This window comes from Cricetulus griseus, chromosome 8 (assembly GCF_003668045.3).
Source record: "Cricetulus griseus strain 17A/GY chromosome 8, alternate assembly CriGri-PICRH-1.0, whole genome shotgun sequence".
Lineage (NCBI taxonomy): Eukaryota > Metazoa > Chordata > Mammalia > Rodentia > Cricetidae > Cricetulus > Cricetulus griseus.
In genome coordinates, this window is record NC_048601.1 from 20,778,498 (window position 1) to 20,798,829 (window position 20,332).

Here is a 20,332-nt window from a genome sequence, read left to right on the forward strand (position 1 = left end):
GTTAACCAATGCCTTTAGACATCTGGTATACCTCCCTAAAAACCTCTCTAAAAGTGCTGAGTCATCTGGATGGCTGTACTCCTTTAATCTTTCCATATACCTCAAACTGTCAATTTACAAATGATTCCTAGCTACCTTGATCCCAGAGACCCACTGGCTTCTCATGCCCAGATGCCCCAACCATACTAAAGAATTTCTTTTTCTAAAATTACCCTCCCAACAATCTCAGAAAAGCAAAACAAAAGAAATGTTTTCTTCATCTCTTTTTCTTTTCCATTACTCCACCAAACTCTCTAGCTTACAGGTATATTGATATGTCTTGTCAAAAGACTCATCTCAGACCCTGTGTTCCATCCTGTTTTCACTGGCTTTCAAATTAACAGACATGAGTATAAAGTATAATATTATCCACCCAACCTACAGACATTCATTACTGAAAAGCAAAGTCCTAATGTCCTTAGCAGAACAATCCTCAAACCATGATTACCATGGCTGACATGCAGATGGAAGACATGAAATTCTGATGCCATGTCCCCTGCTGAGGCTATCTGGGGGCCATATGCCAGAAGACTCCGTCCTTCTTCCCAGAATCACACTGGCCCGTGCACCACTGGGGATTTTAGTTACTTCTGTGTAGTTGTAACCAGAGTTCCTCACAGCAGAACAGGAATCAGGGAAAAAAGCAGGGATGGGAGCCAGATTCAAACCTCCAAGACACACCCACAATTCTTCCAGGTATGCCCTATCTCCTGAAATTTCTACCAGCACCCAAATGGCCCTACCACCTAGGAATGAAGCATTCAACACAGGAGTCTAGATTTCATGTTCAAACCACAAAATTTGGGGGCTTAGTTGCACTGCCTAACAGAATGGGCTGTGGAATCTAAGTCAACCAAACTTTGCTGGTTTCAATGAGTTGAAGAGCTGTGACCAACTCCACTTTCTCTGCTGGCCCTTCGTATCCTATTGACAAGCATAAAGAACAGCCTTCACTCTTCTTCCTCCTGAGAAATATCATGAGTGTGAACAAAACATTCTCCTGTACCATATTGACATTTCAATCAACAATGGACCACATGTGTGACAGTGACTGCATAACACTGTAATGGAAAGAGGCATTCTGGTACATGCATGTAATCCCAGGACTCATAAGACAGGAGGATCACAAGTTTGAGGACATCCTGGGATACATAGTGAAATGTATCTCAGAAAACAAGCAAATGGATTATAGTGGAGCTAAAAAAAAAATCCTATCTGATAGTATCCTAACATAATAGCATAGTGCATTATTCTCATACTTGTGGTACTGCTATAAACAGACCTATGACTCAGCCAGTCACACAAAAGTGTGGCATACACACTGCATACAATGTGTAGAACTTGATGAATGCCTGTGCAATTAGTCTGTGTATGCATAATTCAATCACCATTATTGTAAATGTATTCCTGCTACTTGTAAAATAAAAACTTTGCTGAAAACAACTCATGTCACAAAGGAAACCACCTCATGCACCAGGTGTTAAGTGTGTCTTTAGATTATATCAAGAGGCCTGTCCAATGATTAACATAAACACCATCTTGGTTTGCATATATACATTTTGTCATGTTCTTATAACTATGAAGTCACCCAACACTACATGTCTCAGAATGGATCCTTGCCATTATGTTCTGCCACAGATGTGACAAGAAATGTCACATGACCATGATGACTTTCCACATACCATAACCTACATTTCTAGAAGGTCCCCCCATATCTTTCCAACAGATTATTGATTATAGTTACTGTAAATGGGTTCTATCCTTTGAAATCAAAATTCCTCACTGAAACAAAATACAACAGAGAAGACCGAGTGCTCAACATGCAGGAAATAAAAGACTACAGAGTGCTCAGCCATAAATGAGATACTCATATCACACTTCTCCCCTCTAAGGCTCAGGGGTCTTTGTGAAAGAAGAGGCAGAAAGATTGTAAGAGCCAGAGTTAGGGTGATTACATCAAGGAATTGTTTTTCAGACATAACAGAGCAGTTGCTCATATGAACTCATGGGGATTATGACACCAGCACAAGACCTGCTCAAGCTCCAGACAGACAAAATCCCATCATAGGGTGGGGAAGGTGGATACAAAATCCCGCCACCAGCTGGGGAGTTAGTGGCATTTGGTAGCTGCTGAGAGAATAGTCAGTTTTCTTTAATGGTGTGCCTGATCCCTGGTGAGTTGACCCCACTCCCAAGATAAGCTGGACAACACAAATTCAATGGGAAAAGAAGAAATCTCAGAGTTGGGTAGGTCATGATGGGATAGTGGAAATATTGGTAACAGGAAGAGTTTGGGAAAGTATAAATATATTGAGGATACATTATGAAATTCTTAGAGAATTAACACAAATATTACAAAAACATTAGGTGTTAAGAAGTTTGTAAAAAATGAATCTCACACCACTCTCCCTATCTGATAGGAAGTTACTGCTATCTCTGCCAATGGTCAATGAGATGAAGCAGAGACCAAAGGGTTTTCAAAGTTGGGTGTTCCCCAAAAGGCCTTTGTGGATTACACTGCATCCTCTTCCAAAGGCATCAGCAACTCCAGAGTCCCTCTGCAGGTAGGACAGCAGGTAAGTGGAAAGCTCTCCTGTTCCAGAGCTTGCTCCAAAACCCACACTTCCACCATCATCCACACATCCCAAACAGCCTTCGAGAGCACAGCCTTCCCCACTGTGGATACTGACAGCAGCAACTGCAAACACTTGCACTTGCATGCTCAGCAACTCTGCTTTAACGTGACTGTGTTTGTTAAGATGTAGTGATGACACAGGATCAAGTCTGCAAGCTTTATTGGACCCATGTTCTCCCTAATGTAGATGGTCCCTCCTTCTAGGGTCTGAGCAGTCCTCAGCGTACTAGAACAGGGTGCCCCAGAGGAAGATGTCTAAATTTGGGGAGCACGGGTCACGTTTTCTAGACCTCAAATTATAAGGTGGGAGGAGATGCCAATCTGTGTGGAATCACTGCTATGCATGGAAATGGGAGTGACCTCAGAAGATTGGGTGTGAGTCTGTTCTAGGGTTAGCTGGAGTGGTGTTTGAGGTTGAGAGAGACAAGCAGAATGAAGACAATGCTTTGCAGTAGCTCTGCTCAAACCAGTATGGACTTAAAACTGCACGACAGCCATACCCATTAGCCAAGGATAGACCATAGAAAGGGTGGCACAACAATCTTTTTCTCACACTTCTTTCCTTTTACCTAACCTGCTATGGGTTGGATCTGAAATGTTGCTCCAAACACTCATGTGTTGAAGGCTTGGCCCGCTTGCTCCCGTGTTCAAACGTGGGGTCTTTAGTGGTAAATGGATCATAGGGCTCCAATCATAGGGCTCAACAGACTACACCATGGCATGTGTAGCTTCACTGGATATTAGGAGGCTTAAAAACTTTAGGAAACATGGCCTAGTTAGAGGAAACCCCTTGAAAGGTCTATACTATATTCTATCTTTCTATCTATCCATCCATCCATCCACTCACCCATCCCTCTGTCTTTCACTATAGATAAATAAGTAGGTAAATAAATAATCTTCCTTCCTTCACCCCCTCCCCCACCCCACATCCCTTCCTCTCTTCCCAACCCCATGGCTCACAGCACCCAGCCCTCGTGCCCCACTTACTGGCTGGCAGCTGTCTTCACAGGGCTTCTGAGAGCACTGGGCCACACGCAGGCCCATGACAGTATCCTCCATGTCGGTGCAGGTGCATGTGTCACAGCCCTCCTCCCAGAACTGGCCCACAGGGTAGATGGTGCCTCGGTGGACACAAACCTGGGGACACAAGGTTTCTGAGAATGAAGTCTCATTGGGATCGTTTAACCGTTAGTGACATCCATTGTATGGAAGGGGCTTAGTAGGTGAAAAACCTCATCCCCATATACAACAAGTCAATCGTGGTGGATCGCTCCTCTTTTAGACTGTTATTTGTATCTTACTGTTTTGGAATTATAGACTAAGGCAATACATGCTCACAAGATCAGAGTAAGGACTGCATTCTACACGGTGTGGCGATACATTGGTTATGATTTAATAAAGCCACTGAAGATCAGAAGAGCAAAGCAGCCACCTCTAGCTTACCTTTAACTGGGGCTGAAATAGGTGATCCTGTCTCCACAAATCCTCAGAGTGCAATTCAGACTGCACTGCTCTCCAAGCCTCAGACTGCAATCTCTGAGTTCCTGTCTCCTCCCACCTTCTAGTCCTTTCTCTGCCTAGCCATATCACTCTTGTCTCAAGCCATAGAGCCAGGCAGTGGTGATACACACCTATAATTCCAGCAGCCATACTAGCTAGCCATAGAAGCCAGGTGGTGGTGGCACACACTTTTAATCCCAGGACTTTGGATCACACACTTTTCATCCTATCACCAGGGAGTAACATGGCTGGGCAAAGAGAGGAGCATAAGGCAGGAGGAGACAGGAGCTCAGAGACTGCAGTCTGAGGCTTGGTAGAGAACAGTGCAGTCTATATTGACCTCTGAGGATTCTTGGAGATGGGATCACCCATTTCAGTCTGTGGTAGAGATAAGAGCTAGTGGCTGGATGCTTTGTTTTTCTGATCTTCAGTGGCTTTATTAAATCATAAACAATGACATGGTTCCTATAGCACTGTAACACCAGTCTATTAAAAGATTGTAATAGTGTAAGTGTGGGGGGGGTGGGAGTGGATGGATGCAGTGTGGGGGGGGGAGCAGGAGTGGATAGATGCATGGGTGTGTGGATGAACTGAAAGCAATGAACAGATGTGATGGGGAATGTACTGTGTATGTTTATCTTATTGATTGTTAAATAAAATACTGTTTGGCCAATGAGACAGCAAGTTAGACAGGACTAGGAGTCAAAGAGGATTCTGGGAAATGTAGTAGAGACGTGTGATCCAGGCAGGAAATGACATAACAAGCGAAGGAGAAATAGGAAGCGTCCCTCTCCGCTCCTGCTCCAGTGGCACAATGTGATCCACCGGCAAGGAGGGACACCAATAAGGCATCTGATAAGATAAGTCTTATAAAATATATAGATTTATGATAGTTAAGACTGGGCCAACAGATGAGGAATCCTAGTCATTGGCCAAGCAGCTTTAAACCTAATACAAGTTTCTGTGTAATCATTTGGGCCCTAACTCAGATGGGCGGCTGGCGTAAAGCGCACATATGGCGATGGGGCTCGGTGGCTTTTGGTGAAAGATTTATCGTAACACAGATGAGTTCTAAATAATTCGTGCAACCGCAGTGTCTCTTTGGCTAACCTTATTAAAGCCATACACTGGCTACAACCTCAGCATCTAGCCATGATGAACACATAGTAGATTCACTATCTCTACACCCTGAGTTAACGACATTTCCATGTGAGTGAGATGGGATACTGACAGCTCACCCTTGGTTCAAGGATGAGGAGGGCTGGGAAGTCCAAATCTTTGAGGAGCAGTGAGTGGGTCATCACCGCAATCAGAGTTGGGCAGTGCCTACCTTGTCGGGGAGACAGGTGGTTGTGGTGCAGCCACAGTCATTGGTGGTGGTCGAGGCCAGGTACCCAAGTGGGCAGCTCAGTGTGGAGTTGACACAGCTGCAAGCACACTCATACTCATCGCAGCACTGGGTCTTCCTAAGGGTAGGTGTCCGATGAGGCGGGCAGGAGGGTGGGGACACTCTTTTGCATTCTTCTTTCCTGCAGGCTGCAGTGAACACAGGTGACACTCACATCCTGCTACACTGAGCACTGCTCTCTACTAGCCCTCCTATGTATTTGGCTGTGGCAGGGTTCTTGGGAACCTTAGACCGAGGCTATTGAGTCAGACACACATATACGCCCAGCTCAATAGCTATAGGACATTCAGATACCAAAAAATGCCCAGTCTTCTGAATGCAGCATTAATGAGAAATGCAAGGTTGGGAATCTTTATGGAGAATGGGGAGGCCACTCAATCACTGCACTACCACCCTTAAAAACAAGTCAATGAGCTACGATCCTCCCAACTACTAACTCTGAGAGATACCAGACACAGACCACCTAAAACCCAGGGAGACCTAGGCAAATCATGGCTGGTAGACACTTGTGCACACTGGCAGCTAGCAGGATCCTATGCCCACCTCAGTGCCTCAGACATCACCCCCCAGTCTTACCTTCTCCAACAACGCATAGATGAAAGGTTGCCAGCAATGCTGTCACAACCACAATGCTATTTTATAAATGTTCAAGCCCAGTCTTGCACCCTGCACCTAACTTCCAACTTCCTTATAATGTGCCCCCTCCATCCCCAAAGCCTACATCAAGGAACTCAAGTGAGATTCCAAAGTAGATGTCCAAGAACACCCTTAGACTTGAAAGGGACCCTTGGTAACTAAATACAGAATTCCATGTCTCACTCTGTCTAATTTTAGCCCACCCCGGTGCTAAAAAACGTATTTTATGATTAAATATATAAACCCACAGAGAAAAATACCCTATTAAGTCTGAAAATAAGGTTCAATGATGAAGATAAGCAAGGCAACATGCCTTCCACTCAGTGGCAAAGAGGATGAGGTGAGCAAGTAACTCTTGGGTTTGAAGTCTAACTGCCTGAGTCCCATCATCTGCTTTGTGTTTGTTTGTTTGTTTGAAATTTAGCTAAGTGTATTGATGTTTTGTCTACATGTATATCTGTGCAACACATGAGTCCCTGGTGCTTTCAGAGGCCAGAAGAGAGTGTCAGATCCCCTGGACTGCAGTTAATAGTTGAGTCATGTGGCTGCTGAGAATCAAACCTGGGTCTGGAAGAGCAGCCAGTGTTCTCAACCACTAGGTACCTCTCCAGCACCTCGTCTGTGTCTAATGACCCTCCAGAATGACATGGCTGCAGCTGTGTCCACACTGGTACACCTGCAGCCGATATAGCCAGGGCTGTCAGAGGATTCAATTAAGTGTGACCCTAACCCTTTTTTCCAAGAGGACCCTAAACCTAGGTTCAGCTAGCTGAAAAAGGAAATGAGACGATCTTGGTCCCCAAAACAGAAGATGACTTTCCAAGGCCAGGAGGAAGTGGCCCCACAGTTGCTCCTTATCCACAGCAGCCTTACCACAGGTGAAGGTAGGTCTGCATTCTCCAGGGTTGGTCAGGGTTGGCTGGAACCCTCCTTCACATGGAGGCACCGGAGGCAAGTTGCAGTTGGCCAGGTCACACTCTGAGATTCAAGAAAGAGGGATGTATACAGATTTTGTTGAGGTGACTCTCTTATTGCTTGTGACATCTGCATACCCTCTCCTGTGGATTTCTGCAACTTTAGGGGGATGGTGATGACCAATAAAGGCAGGTGGAGATGGAGATTTAAAAAGAGAGAGGGGGGACATATTGGATGGATGGATGGATGGATGGATGAATGGATGGATGGATGGATGGATATGGGGAGAGGGTAGGTGGATGGGAAACAGTAAGTGGCTAGGTGAGTAGATGTTTGAATATACAGAAAGAATATGAATAGAAGATAGATAGATTGATAGATAGATAGATAGATAGATAGATAGATAGATAGATAGATGACAGATACTGTGTTATCTTCACATGGACTAATATTATCATTTGCAAACACTTGTAGCCTTTCACCTAAGTCTGAATCCTCTAGACCTCAGTTTCCCCTTCTGTATAGTGGAAACTCTAGCCTACCAGGTTAGCCCAAGGATTCCAAGAACTAATCAAAGTGCAGTCCCTAGCACATTACAGATACTTACATTTGTCTATAAGCTGGGAGACTGGACCTAATAAACCCCCAGGTTTCTCTACCACTAACATTCGGAGATCTAGTTGATAATATTGCTCTCAAACCAGATTGAACCCCCTAGAAGATTTGTGTTGATATCTGATAAATTTCATCAGAATAATTCACCTTCCCAGAATCCTGTCTTCTTTCTAGTTCCTTAGCCTCTCTCTCCCTTGGTCTGTCTACTCTCCTTTGAAGATCTGCCTTTGGAGAATGAATTAATAAACACGTCTGATGAGACAGATATGAGGACGCCATTAGCGCCCTGTCATGCAGCCACTCTACTGTCTCTGAACTCCCTAAATTACACAGTCATCCACCACCACCCCTCCCCCGCCCCCGCCCTACACACACAGCCGCTGCTGAGAGCCTGCATGTGGCCTTGCCCATAGCTAGTGTCCTCAGAGTCTTCTTCAGCAAATCTCTGTGGCCCCAGCAATCACCCCTCACATTTAAAGCTACTTTGTAAAAAGCTGTTTTCTGCAAGTTTTCCTTTTAGTCCAGCCAGCCCTCTCCCACCTTCTTTCGTACACCCTGTGGCTAAGAGCAGAACATTTTTGGGGTATCTATGGTCTGACCCACTTGGACCGAGCTCTGCACCCTGGAGCAATTTGCTGGTGCTGGCAGTGGGTGCGGCGGGGGAGGGGCACTTACCACACTCATACTCTGGGCAGCACCGGTTTGCACTCTCTTTGAGGCGAGCCACTTCACATGGGCCACACGTGGGAGCTGGAGAAGAAAAATAGCCACAAAATTCAAGGGGGAAAAATTAACTATGGTCCAGACTAGAAAAGGTTTTCGAAGTTCTCATTCACAGAAAGGCAGCACAGATCCCACATGGGACTCTCATGGGATTTGGACCACGGGACCAGGATGCTGGACAGAACAGAATCCCGATCAGAATGAGTCTTCACAACGGGTCTCACTAGCATCCTTAAGATTTGCCCAGGAGACTCTGAGTCTGATTAAAGCATTGGGAGGAAGGACAGGTGCATCTACTCCAGGAGCCAAAGGGGACTCCTTATCTCAGCAAGCGGAAATATGGTCTCATCAAGAAAAACACCTCCAAGTGTCCTTTATTTGGTTTGGCCCATCATGTGTATGACAAGGTGGCTGGAGGCCCATGGAGTCCTTTTCCTGCAGGGGCGTCAGACATCAGACTGGCTTACCTCTGGCTGTGGGACATGGCTGCGCAGTGCAGTTGGCCTTCCTTCCGCTGAGGCACACACAGATCTGACAGGGCTGATGGTCTGGGACCCAGGTCTCTAGGAACTGTGGGGAAAACAAGGCTAAGCAGGGGAATAGGACACTGTAATCTGAGCCCCCTGGGGGTCATGGAGTCAGTACTCTATCCTATAGCTTGGCTTGCCCTCTTGAGAGTCTGGATGCAGGGGATGAGGCAGGTGGGCTAAAGGCCTGTGACAGCCTTGCCTGTCTACTTGAGTTTGCATTGCTTGTGACAGGACCCTGCCTCAGAAAGAAACATGTTAAACAGACAAGCCGCTGACTGTAAACAGGATGGGGGAGGGGAGGACTTAAGGCAGAAAACCACAGAGGAGCAGAATAAAACTGGGGTGTGTACACTTGTAATCCCAACACTGGGAAGACAGAGACAGTGGGATCTGGAGTTCGAGGCCAGCCTGGGCTAAATATAAGAGCTTATATAAAGGAGAAAAATAAGGCTTGGGGTAAGGGAGGAGAAGGAAGAAGAAGAAAAAGAGGGGGAGGGGATGGAGAAAGAAATGTAAACAAAAAAATGAAGGTGTTGTAGATGCTACTTCAGGCCAAGACCTGGAGTCCCTGGAAAGGTGTGCAGGCCACTGACTCCCTTAGGGGCAAGAAGCTGAGAGTGTCCACTGAGAAGAAGGGGGTCCTGCTATGATGTTCCGGTTTTCACTTAGCCTTTCTCTCTCTAAATGTGGACCTCAGATATCTAAACAATAAAGACCTTTCCAGTTATCAGAGAGTGTGCTGACAGCTGTGTAGTTAACATCCCTCCCATGGAGGCACACACAGACTTGACAGAGCTCATAGTCTGAACCCATCATCAGAAGGACACCCCAAAATGGGCGTCCAACTTGTTTCTCCAGGAGTTCCAGCCTTCCTAGGAAGCTTTAGCCAAGCACATCCAAGGCAGGACACAGAGTCAACTGCCCCTGAAAAAGTGAGTCAAGTAAGGTCAGCCCTTGGAGACGCCACAGGCCTGCCTGCAGCCGGCAGGGGGCGCTACTGGCTGAGCTGTCCCACAGATTTCAGATCAAGGCACAGAACAGGAATAAGGATATCTGTCTGGATTTCAAGATTAAATAAAGAGGTCAAAGGAACAGCCTGCAGAGACTATGGGGTAGGGAAACTGAAGTGCACAAGGCCAGTCAAAAGACACGTGTGTGTCGTACACCACCCACCAGTAGCTGGAAGATGCCTAAGGAATGCAGCCCCCAGCCTGAGCTGCAGCTTTAGAGCCTCGGGAGAAACGAGGTGCCAGGCCACAGGCTCTGGGTAAGGGACGCATGTCCCCCTGAGCTGAGGGGGGACTCTGAACAGTGCTGTGCTAGCAGCAGCTCCCGTGAGAGCCGACAGCCTGTGCGGGACTCCAGACCTCATCTGATCCTCCTACAAAAGTTCACATCTCCACGGTGCATTTTGTAAAACAAACAAGAGCTATGGAAACTGGTAAATATTTTTCCTTTTCCCGGGGTATAGCAGATTTAAGCCCTGGTTATTTCCCTGAAGGAAGGTTTTTCTGGGCTTTCTGTTTAAGTCTAAAAATTCATTTAATGGAAATGTTCTTCATATTAGATTTTCATTCTTTCTCGGCTTTAAAGCGGATGCTGGGAACACAGGTGGCTGGATAAGCGCTTGTTTTCTCCCATTTAAAGTCTATTTTCTGAATAACTAAAACCGGCTGTGTTCTCGTCAGAGGTTTTGATTAATTCTATACTTGATTTTTTTTTTTTGCAAATATAAAACTGCTCTTATGTCCAAAATCATGCACTCTTTGGACAGATCCCTTAATGCAACTCATATGCCTATTCCAATTTGTTGTCCTGAAAGTGAGGAAAATAGATAAAAGAAGAAACAGAGTCAGAGAGCTGTGGGGGAAGAGAGGATTGTACACACCAAGGCATTATAATAAAAGTCACAGGCTTCCTGCCTTTGGGACGTGCAGACACCTGACACTCATGGAGCCAGGAACACTCAGCTAGAGAGCTGACTTCTCACCACAGGAGGCCGAGGAACAGGGCAAGACCATTTCTGCCTTCCTCTTGGCGCCTCCCACAGTTTGGAATGACTACCCGGTGTTAAAGGACACAAATGCTCTGTATCATTGGAGCCCTGGGGGAGCCCAGGAGCCCTGATGATCAGGGAGAGAAATGTGAGGTTTTGCCAACTCACTCGGGGAATCTTATGTCCAAGGACTTAATTCATTTGGCAATTTGGAATATGACAGACCAACATGCCTGGGTCTCTTCCCTACTCACATATTCATGGTGAGAAAAAGGGGGTTCACTGGGATGAAGTTCAACAACTAGCCTCAAAAAAAAAAAAACAAAAAAAAAAAAACACCCAGTCACTAGTGCTGTCGGATCAGATGCTCGCATCCGTACCTAGTCAGTGCAGATCTTAGCTAGCAGTTCCTCCCGAGGTCCATGCTGTCAACAGCAATCCCATCATATGATTCATGCCATATGAACCTTGGACTTCTCATCCATTAAATATGACATGTGATAATGACCCCACAGGGATTTGGAGGAAATCAAACTGATCTACTTCCTGGCTTACAATCTCATGGACAAAACAATGGAGCTACTGTGACTATAGTTTTCTTCACTCTTTTTGGTTGGCTAGCTTTACCACAAGCTCCATTAGCTGTGACCAAATACAGGGGTAAGCCACCCCACCTGGGCCATTAAAGGGAAATGGTTCTCCTTGGTGACTGTGGTAGTTTGAAAGAAAATGGTCCTCAGAGGGAGTGGCACTATTAGGAGGTGTGGCTTTGTTGGCATAGGTGCTGCCTTGTTGGAGGAAGTATATCACTGTGGAGGCGGGCTTTGAGGTCTCATATACGCTCAAGCCACACCCAGTATCTCAGTTCACTTCCTGTTGCCTGCAATTCAATATGTAGGACAGACACTTGGTTACTTCTCCAGCACCATCTGCCTGTATACCACCATGTCACACCACGATGATAATAGACTAAACCCCTGAATTGTAAGTCACCCCAATTAATTAATGTTTTCCTTTGTAAGGGTTGCAATGGTCATGGTGTCTCTTCACAGCAATAGAAATCCTAACTAAGACAGTGAGGGTGGAAATGTTAGATCTTGAGAACACATGTCCCTTTATTAGGAGCCAAATAGGTTCCTACATCTACCTTGCTTGGTGATGTCATTGACAATGATGAAGGACAGGGCTGCTATGCACCTGATCTTGTAACTATAGATGCTATCAACTTAGCAGAGAGAAGACTACCTACCATCGTAGACCAATGGAAGAGTTTGGTGAATATCCTTTGGGAATGTGTTCATGAGCCCCCAGAAAGCTAAAGAAGTGGCAACTCAATGATTTCCAAGCAAATCATTCCAGAAACAATGTAGTAAATGTGTTTCTGAATAACAGAAAGTCAGGTCTTTGGAGATACACTGAGCCTCAAATTCTGAGTGCAACGTCAAACGACTCCACAAGCTGGGTCCATGGGAAAGTTGACTGAGCTGGTTCCCCGAGGATTTTCTGTATTTAGAAGCAATGTGAGTTAAACTAGCATCTTCTGGTAGAACCTGACTTCAAAGGGTGTTTTACACACATACACACACACACATGCTTCATAATCAAATAAGTTAAAGAAGCAAAACCCTTCTGAAACATTTGCAATGTACGTTAGTCCATTAAAAGCAATAAAGAATACCACAATGAAGAAAGGTACTGAACTATTTATGTTCTTAAAACTCACTTGGCCACAGGTGGCTACAAATGATCTGGATGAAAAGAAACATTTCTTTAAAGAATGTGGCGATAATATACAAAGTACATAGTATGTCTGGATAATGGCAGGTAAACACAGAGATAATATACAAAGTACATTGTCTGAACAACAGCAGATATCATCTTATGTTATTTTCTCCTTCCCTCCCGAGTTCTTATATCACCCTGCCTGCATGAATAAAAATAATATGAAATGATGTGCTGACACTTTGGTGTTTGGTTCCACAGCTAATTCATGGGAGACCTAAGATCTAAACTCAGATCTGCCTGAATCCAAAGCTGTTATGCATGCTACCTTCCTGTCTCTCCAGGATTCCATTAGAGTCAGCTCTGCTGTGGGAAATGGAAGGGGCCAACCCACTGAGGTGAAGATGCCAGGCTCCTACCTGATGTCGGACTCCATCCTCTCCAATACACTGAGTGCAGGCCTCCTCGGGAACACAGCTGCCTTCCAGCATGACTTGGTGTTGGGGACAAAAACAGCCTTCTGAGGGGTGATCACCACAGGAGCTAGTAGTGTTCCCATCACAGTGCCGAGGGCAGCCATGCTCACAGTGGTTATATACCAGGGATGCTGGGCACGACATAGCTGCAGACAGAGAATGAGGTCATCCTCAAGGCCTACACCAGCCAGAAGCAAAAGAAGCACAGCCAATTCAAGATGGCCAAGCATCTGACAAACCTGCTAGAGCAGACATGATCAGTCTCCCCCAGTGTCCATTCTCTCCATCTTCCAGTATACTAGAATTCTGGTTTCAACATATAAGCACTCAGAATAGAGAATACAAAACCTCCTTTGTGATTAAGTCACACGACCAAGCTCTGACCAATTAACTACAAGAGGAAGGAAGTGTTCTATCAGTAGGCTCCGGGAATCTATTTTATTTTAGAAAGACAACTTGCCTCCTTCCTGAAGTACAGTTGATCCCTGCACGTCATACCTAGAGCTGCCTCTTAAACCTTGGGGATGATGATCACAGCCAGTATCAATAATGCCACCTCTCTCTGACCATCCAAATGACAGCAATTCCTACTTCTCTGCCACTTGCAGCTAAATATAACCCCAACCAATTATGTGAAAACTCTGACGTTCTTTCTTTGGAATACAGACATATCTAAGACTTTAGAAAAAAAAATCTTAAAGAATCCATAGTGAAAAAAAAAAAAAGAATCCATAGTGATGAGGAGAGGCCTTGGGAGAGAAGCTGCTAGGGAACTCCCTTCTCACACTGTAACCTGGCTGGGCAAACTTTCTCACATTACCATACTCACAGAAGTAGTGTTGGTTTTCAGAGCATAGGGGGGTTTCTCTGCGTGCACAATAAACAATGAGGACATTCACACAGCAAGTAAACATAGAAGGTGCTCTCCAGTGCTAGAGGCATGGCTCAGAGGTTAAGAGCACTGACTGCTCTTCCAGAGGTCCTGAGTTCAATTCCCAGCAACCACATGGTGGCTCACAGCCATCTATAATGAGATCTGGTGCTCTCTTCTGTCATGCAGGCATACACCAGTCAGAACACTGTATACACAATAAATAAATAAATCTTTTTTTGAGAGAAGAGGAAGAGGAGGAGGAGGAGGAAGGAGAAGAAGGAGAAGGACAAGAACAAGAACAACAAGAACAAGAAGGTGCTCTTTCCATAAGCAGCATCTGCCTGTTAGTCTGTAGGCAGGTAAAGTAGAAGCAATACCATCCTAATGGATAACACCCTGCTGTGGAATATCATTTTAACTATGTAAAGATGTATTACATTTGTTTATGCTGGCAATATTACTTTAACTGTATAAAGGTATATTATATTTGTTTATGCTGCATTTGTTTAATGATGTAAAAATGTGTTATATTTGGTTTTGCTGAATTTGTTAAATTATGAAAAGATGTGTTGCTGTTTCACCTTGCCTCCCTAAGGCACCTGGTTGGTCTAATAAAAAGCTGAACAGCCAATAGCTAGGAAGGAGAGGGATAGACTGGGCTGACAAGCAGAGAAAATAACTATAAGGAGAAATCTAAGCTCAAAAAGAATGGGAGAAGAGAATAATGAGCAGAGAATGAGGAGAAAGAGAGGGGCACACCATGGGCCAGAAGTCAGGCAGCCACCAGACAGACAGACCTAGAGATGTCAGGAAAGTAAGATATATAGAAAGAAAGAAGTTTAAAAGCTATGAGGCTTTTAACAAAACCCAAGAGATAAAAAATGACTGGAAGCAGGAGTGGGGTAGTCCAGCTCTTTATTCTGCCAAACCCAAGATTCAGGAAGACTAGAGAGTAGCAGCCAGTCACTAGTTGAGCCCTCAGCTCTGGGCCAAAGAGGCTGAGAACTCTGTGATGACAGATTCTGAGACACCAACATGTACAAAGTCAATGATTCCATCTGATGACATAGGCTAGGATGTTGGTGTGTTCCTCACTCTAGCTCCTGTGGGGACAGAACCCCCCATATCCGATTCACACTGGTAGTCTGTGCATTTCAAATGATAAGCAAAGGACAGGTCCAATTAGGAAGGTTGGCCTTGATAGGGCGAGGCCTACATTAGCATTCCTATTTGTAAATGAGCAGTTCTGAGGAGTCAACAGGCAAAATGCCATGCCCACCTCAGAACCCTGCTCTGTGGTTATTTGTTCCCCATTGGTAGAATTTCAAATTCTATTGTACTGGTTATGCAATACATAGCTGATGTCTACCTGTGTCTAAAACACCAAACTCGCAACTATTTGAACTACAGGAATACACTTTTATCTACATAAAAATTGTGCATTCAAAGGGCTTCTCTATCTACAGTCTTGTTAGACCCTAACTGGAACCCTAAAAGGAAATACAGGGATTTTGATCTTCATTAAAAAGATGAGAACCTGAAGACCAGAGAGCGTGAGCAACCCCATACTTGACTTGTTTCCAAGGTTTAAGGAGCATGTATGGAGACTCACCACAAAAATCAGTTGTCCTCCAATCGACACAGACCCCATTGGTCCGACAGAGGTGGGCATAAGAAGCAATCACCTCACACACTCGCTCCTGGTGGCAACTGTCTTGCTGGCAGATGGCATGGAATGTGGCTGGAGCAAGGACCTTGTGGCACTCGGCAAACAGTGCCGAGAGGAGGACCTGGCAGTGGGAGCTGTCAGAGACGGGGCACTGCTCCTCAGGAACAGGCTGGCATGGGTACCCTGGCTGCTGCACAGTCCATTCCTGGATAAGCCTTTTCCAGTCTGCAGTGACTGTGCCATCGCGCAGCATGAAGTCATTGGCCCCATTCTCATCACAGATTCCTAGAGCAATAAAAAAAAAAAAGACAGCAGTGCCAAATACTTGGCCCTTCTCCACCCTCAAGGATGGTCTGACCCTCACTACTAAATGCTTGAAACAGGATTGAGTAATATAAGCACCAAGATGCACACCCAAGGAGCACAGCGGCGGTTTACAATGCAGAGTGAGCAAACGCCTCCTTACCACAGAGACCGTACATCTTCGAAGCAAAGGTCTTGGGACTAAGCTGCAGTTGGAACTCATTGTTTTGTGGCGTGAATGTGAGGATGTGGCCAAGGTGGTTGAACCTGACCTCATACATGATAGCACCGTAGACGCTGACTTCCATGTCTCCACCCACGTAAGGAGCAGGGACCAGTCTCCCGTTCACTGACATCTGCTCCAACAAGAAAAAGCTCAACAATAGTTCTCATGCATCAGAAGTCCCAGGCCTTCACTCTTGTTCCTTACTAAAGCTACTGAGGGTCCTTCCCTGTGCATCCCTGACACTCCTCTGACTACAGTTGCCCACACCTGATGTTTGCGACCAGCTCTTCCAAAACAAAGGGGCTTTGGAGAACTTGGCAGCACAGATTGCTATTATACTGTGCAGGCAGCATAAACCAGAAAGCCCAAGGCTCCCGATATGCCAGGGAAGTTGCCACTGCACCAGCTACTGGGGCGGTGTCTCCAGAAGGAAGCACCTGCCAGGAGGGCTTCGAATCCTCCAAATGAGCAGGCGTGCCTTCCTTCTGAGGCCCACCATATAGCATATCAAGCATATTAAAATGCACTCACATTTTGCAGCGAATGTAATTTTGTTGTAAAAATTTTGAAGGGTTTTTTTTATCACTCTGATTTTAAGATTTCTTTGGCTATGACTCCTCGTTTGATATATGACTAACTCTGATTTCTCAGCAATTAGTGCTCATACTCAGGAATTCTTACCAAGTGAGAAAATCTAGTCTGCAAGTTGTTTTCACACCATGAAATATTTATGATTTCTAAATGAACAAGTAAAGAAGTTGGCATAATATAACCTTTTGTAAGCATTTAATCAAACATTTATTTATGGCAGTTTGGCAGTCTCCTCTCTAAATTCTGAAGCCATACGTTTTTTGTTGAGGCCCTAAATATTTTCAAAGGCCCTGATTTAAGCACTAAATATTTCTGTTTGGAAAGCCCCCAGGCCTTGGGTACTGGGCTCATACTGCCTAGTGCGTCCGTGGTCTTGGTGCCAACCCAACTCCTTATCAATGCCAGAAACCGGGACTAAATTCATAACTTGCTATCTAAAGCTGATCCGCTCTCCCAAATCTGGACCCAGAGCAACATGAAATCATGCCAAGACTAGGGAGATGACAAGGAACCCCTCTGAAGGAGGAAGTGCCCTGTAGTCAAGGGAAGGCTGACTCCCAGGCAGCAGCAACAGCTAAAACCAGACCATGTGGTTTTCCTGAAGTTTCGCTCTGCCCTGCCACGGATCCCACGGCAAACTGTGCTCACCTCCATGTCACTGTGCAGCTCCACAGAGAGGCCACCATGCTTAATCTCAATGGACTTCATGCAGGCTTGCCTTGCCCCAGGGCTGCAGGCCCCATTGTGGAGAATCACTTCCAAGTCCTGCTCCTTGTTGTGAAAGAGGACATAGGAGCAGTTGCCCGTCAGCTTGAAGTTCTGCCCATCGAAGGTGATGATATGCCGAGTGGAGCTGCCAGTGCACACACCTGAATGGGGAAAGCAGGTGACAGATGGACCCCGTGGACCCTGTCCAGCCCCCTCCCTCGTACATGCCTGCAGCCATGTGGCCACGCTGCACACAGACAATGTGAGCCAGCCACTCTCCAGGGGAACCTGACCCAGGAAAGAAAGCGAAGTTCCAAGGGTGTAATGTCATGTTGAAAGCATGAGGTGCTGAAAAGAAAATTCACCTGAAGACACGTGTCCCTTCAGTTAACAGTACCGGCGGCCGCAGGGACTTATCCGGCAAGAGAGTACACAAGAGAAATATTTCCTGGGCCAAAATTAAGCAACTGGGTCTCAGAGCTCACTCAGGGACCCACAATCACATAGAATCAATCAGTGAAGTCTCAAGGTTCCTACTAAAACAGTGTGCGAACACATCCACATAAGATGATTGGGGGTGGGGGTGGGTGAGTCCTACTTTGAGTGTGTTAGCGCCACTGATTAGAAAGCAAGACTTGGGCCTAAATGAAGTTGGAGATGAGTCTTTCACACACGTCATGACTCAGCTATAGAACTGAATGAACATAAACCAAGAGAGGAAAGCTCACTGAAACCCCCCACCCATGCCCCTTACTCATAACCAGGCCTGGGGCACCACCACTTCTGTGGCTGATTATCAACACAGTATGTGACTGGCAGGGCTGGCTGAACCAACTCCCGGAGCTGAGCAGCCTCCATGGCTTTCAGTCAAACTCCCCAAGGCCTTGAGCGTTCCTCCCTTCCCGTGAGACAGACTGAGTGCCAGAGTCCTACAGGTTCTTGTGCTGCTAGGGAGCCCTGTTGGGGTTTGGGCAAGTGTCCCCCTAAGGGTTGGCTGCTGGCTGGTGGCACTGCTGGAAAGCAATAGGACTTTAAGGGGTGTAGCTGAGTAGAAGGGAGTTAGGTTATTAGGGGTGAGCCCTTGAAGGGTACATAAGTTGGTGGCAATCTAAACTAAATGCCAGTCTAATAGTACATGGCATGCATGTTCATGTTTGATAAATGGATCTGTAAACTTTAGGGCTAAGCTATTGCCACAAATGAAATTCAACAGCTTTTCGTTCCAACATCTCAGTGTGATAAAGGCATACAGAATCACAGCTACTTCCATTTTCAGAATACCAATTTATCTTTCGACAAACCATCACAGTGTACTCCAGTTTAATGACCAGGCTCCTTCCCACCCTCCCTCCCTTGCCTCCTTCTTTCTTTCCTCTCTTTCTTTTATTTTTTAGATGTGTATGGGTATTTTGCCTACATGTATTTTATTTGTGGATGTCAAAAGAAGACACCAGATCATCTGAAGCTAGAATTATAGACAGTTTTGAGCTGCCATGTGGGGGCTGGGAATCAAACGTAGGTCCTCTAGAAAAACACCAAGTGCTTTTAACCACTGAACCATGTCTCCAACCCCTACTACCAATTATAATTAGCCACATATATTAACAAACTCCAAAGTTCAAGGCACAGGAAGAGTTAAAGTAACCCAAATGAAGAATGAGAATCTGAGACTTACATAATAAAATGTTATCACAGAGCTACAAAATATATTTTTAAACATACTATTCATAAATGTATTCTAGAGGGGCTGAAGAGATGGCTCAGCAGTTAAGAGCACTGGCTGCTCTACCAGAGGTCCTGAGTTCAATTCCCAGCAACCACTTGGTTATTCACAACCATCTGTAATGAGATTTGGTACCCTCTTCTGGCATGTAGGCATATATGCAGGCAGAACACTGTATACCTCTTCTGGCCTGTAGGCATACATGCAGATGGAACACTGTATACCTAATAAATAAATCTTTTTGAAAGATGTATCCTAGAATCCATTTCATCTCTCCTCTCTCCTTTTCTTCAGATTCTATTATTTCACTGTCACTCTACTTGGCAGAGATGTATCTAAAACCAAGCATTACATTAAAACTATAGTCAGGGTGTCAAAGAGTGAAGGATGTACATTATAGGAGTCCACTGACGAATCAAAGACCAAAAGAGACTCTGGGAGCTAGAGACAGAGCTCAGTGGTACAGTGCTTGCCTAGTGCATGTGAGGCCCCAGGTTCCCAGCACCAAATCAGGGTAAGGAAATGGCAAGATATTTGGAATTGAGAAGCAACACATAAAAAATATCAAAGAGGGAAACTGGAGGCCTGGAAAGACATTTTAAAGAGGGCTGCAACACCAGAAGACATGAAATTCTGCACACGTCACTAAGGAAATGACTTTCCCAACTGGTTTCATTGAGTGAGGAAAAAAAAAAAAAAGACCCTGATCCACACAATGAAGAGAGTGACAGGAGTCTGTGAAAATGACTTTAAAAATCAGGAAGTGAGAATCGGCACTCCTCACTCAGTGGAGATTCTACTCCCACCCCACCCCCCAAGAAAATGTCAGGGGGGAAAACTATGACACAATATGCAGTAATTTAAATATACTCAAATATTTATTGATGACTAGACTGAGACTGCCTTGACAAGACGGCTCCTTTGTTGTACATCCCCTAAGAGGGACAAATGGGAGGCCACAGCCTGTGCACAGGACTCTCATGATGTAAGAGGTAAGTCTGTGTGCCACTCAGTCATAGGAAATTCAGAGCCAGTGTCTAATT

The 20,332-nt window shown here is 45.4% G+C and overlaps 1 protein-coding gene across 1 annotated transcript in view; it reads right to left on the minus strand.

The window, feature by feature from the left end:
• Positions 1-20,332, minus strand: part of Vwf (von Willebrand factor) — a 116,156-nt gene that overhangs the window by 17,130 nt on the left and 78,694 nt on the right. The window contains exons 30-38 of the mRNA XM_027428330.2: positions 17,507-17,727; positions 16,205-16,397; positions 15,682-16,023; positions 13,139-13,341; positions 8,939-9,041; positions 8,424-8,498; positions 7,092-7,196; positions 5,505-5,710; positions 3,662-3,811 (exon numbers count right to left, since the gene is read on the minus strand). Coding sequence (XP_027284131.1) covers positions 3,662-3,811; positions 5,505-5,710; positions 7,092-7,196; positions 8,424-8,498; positions 8,939-9,041; positions 13,139-13,341; positions 15,682-16,023; positions 16,205-16,397; positions 17,507-17,727 — 1,598 coding nt within the window. The remainder of the gene's footprint in view (positions 1-3,661; positions 3,812-5,504; positions 5,711-7,091; positions 7,197-8,423; positions 8,499-8,938; positions 9,042-13,138; positions 13,342-15,681; positions 16,024-16,204; positions 16,398-17,506; positions 17,728-20,332) is intronic.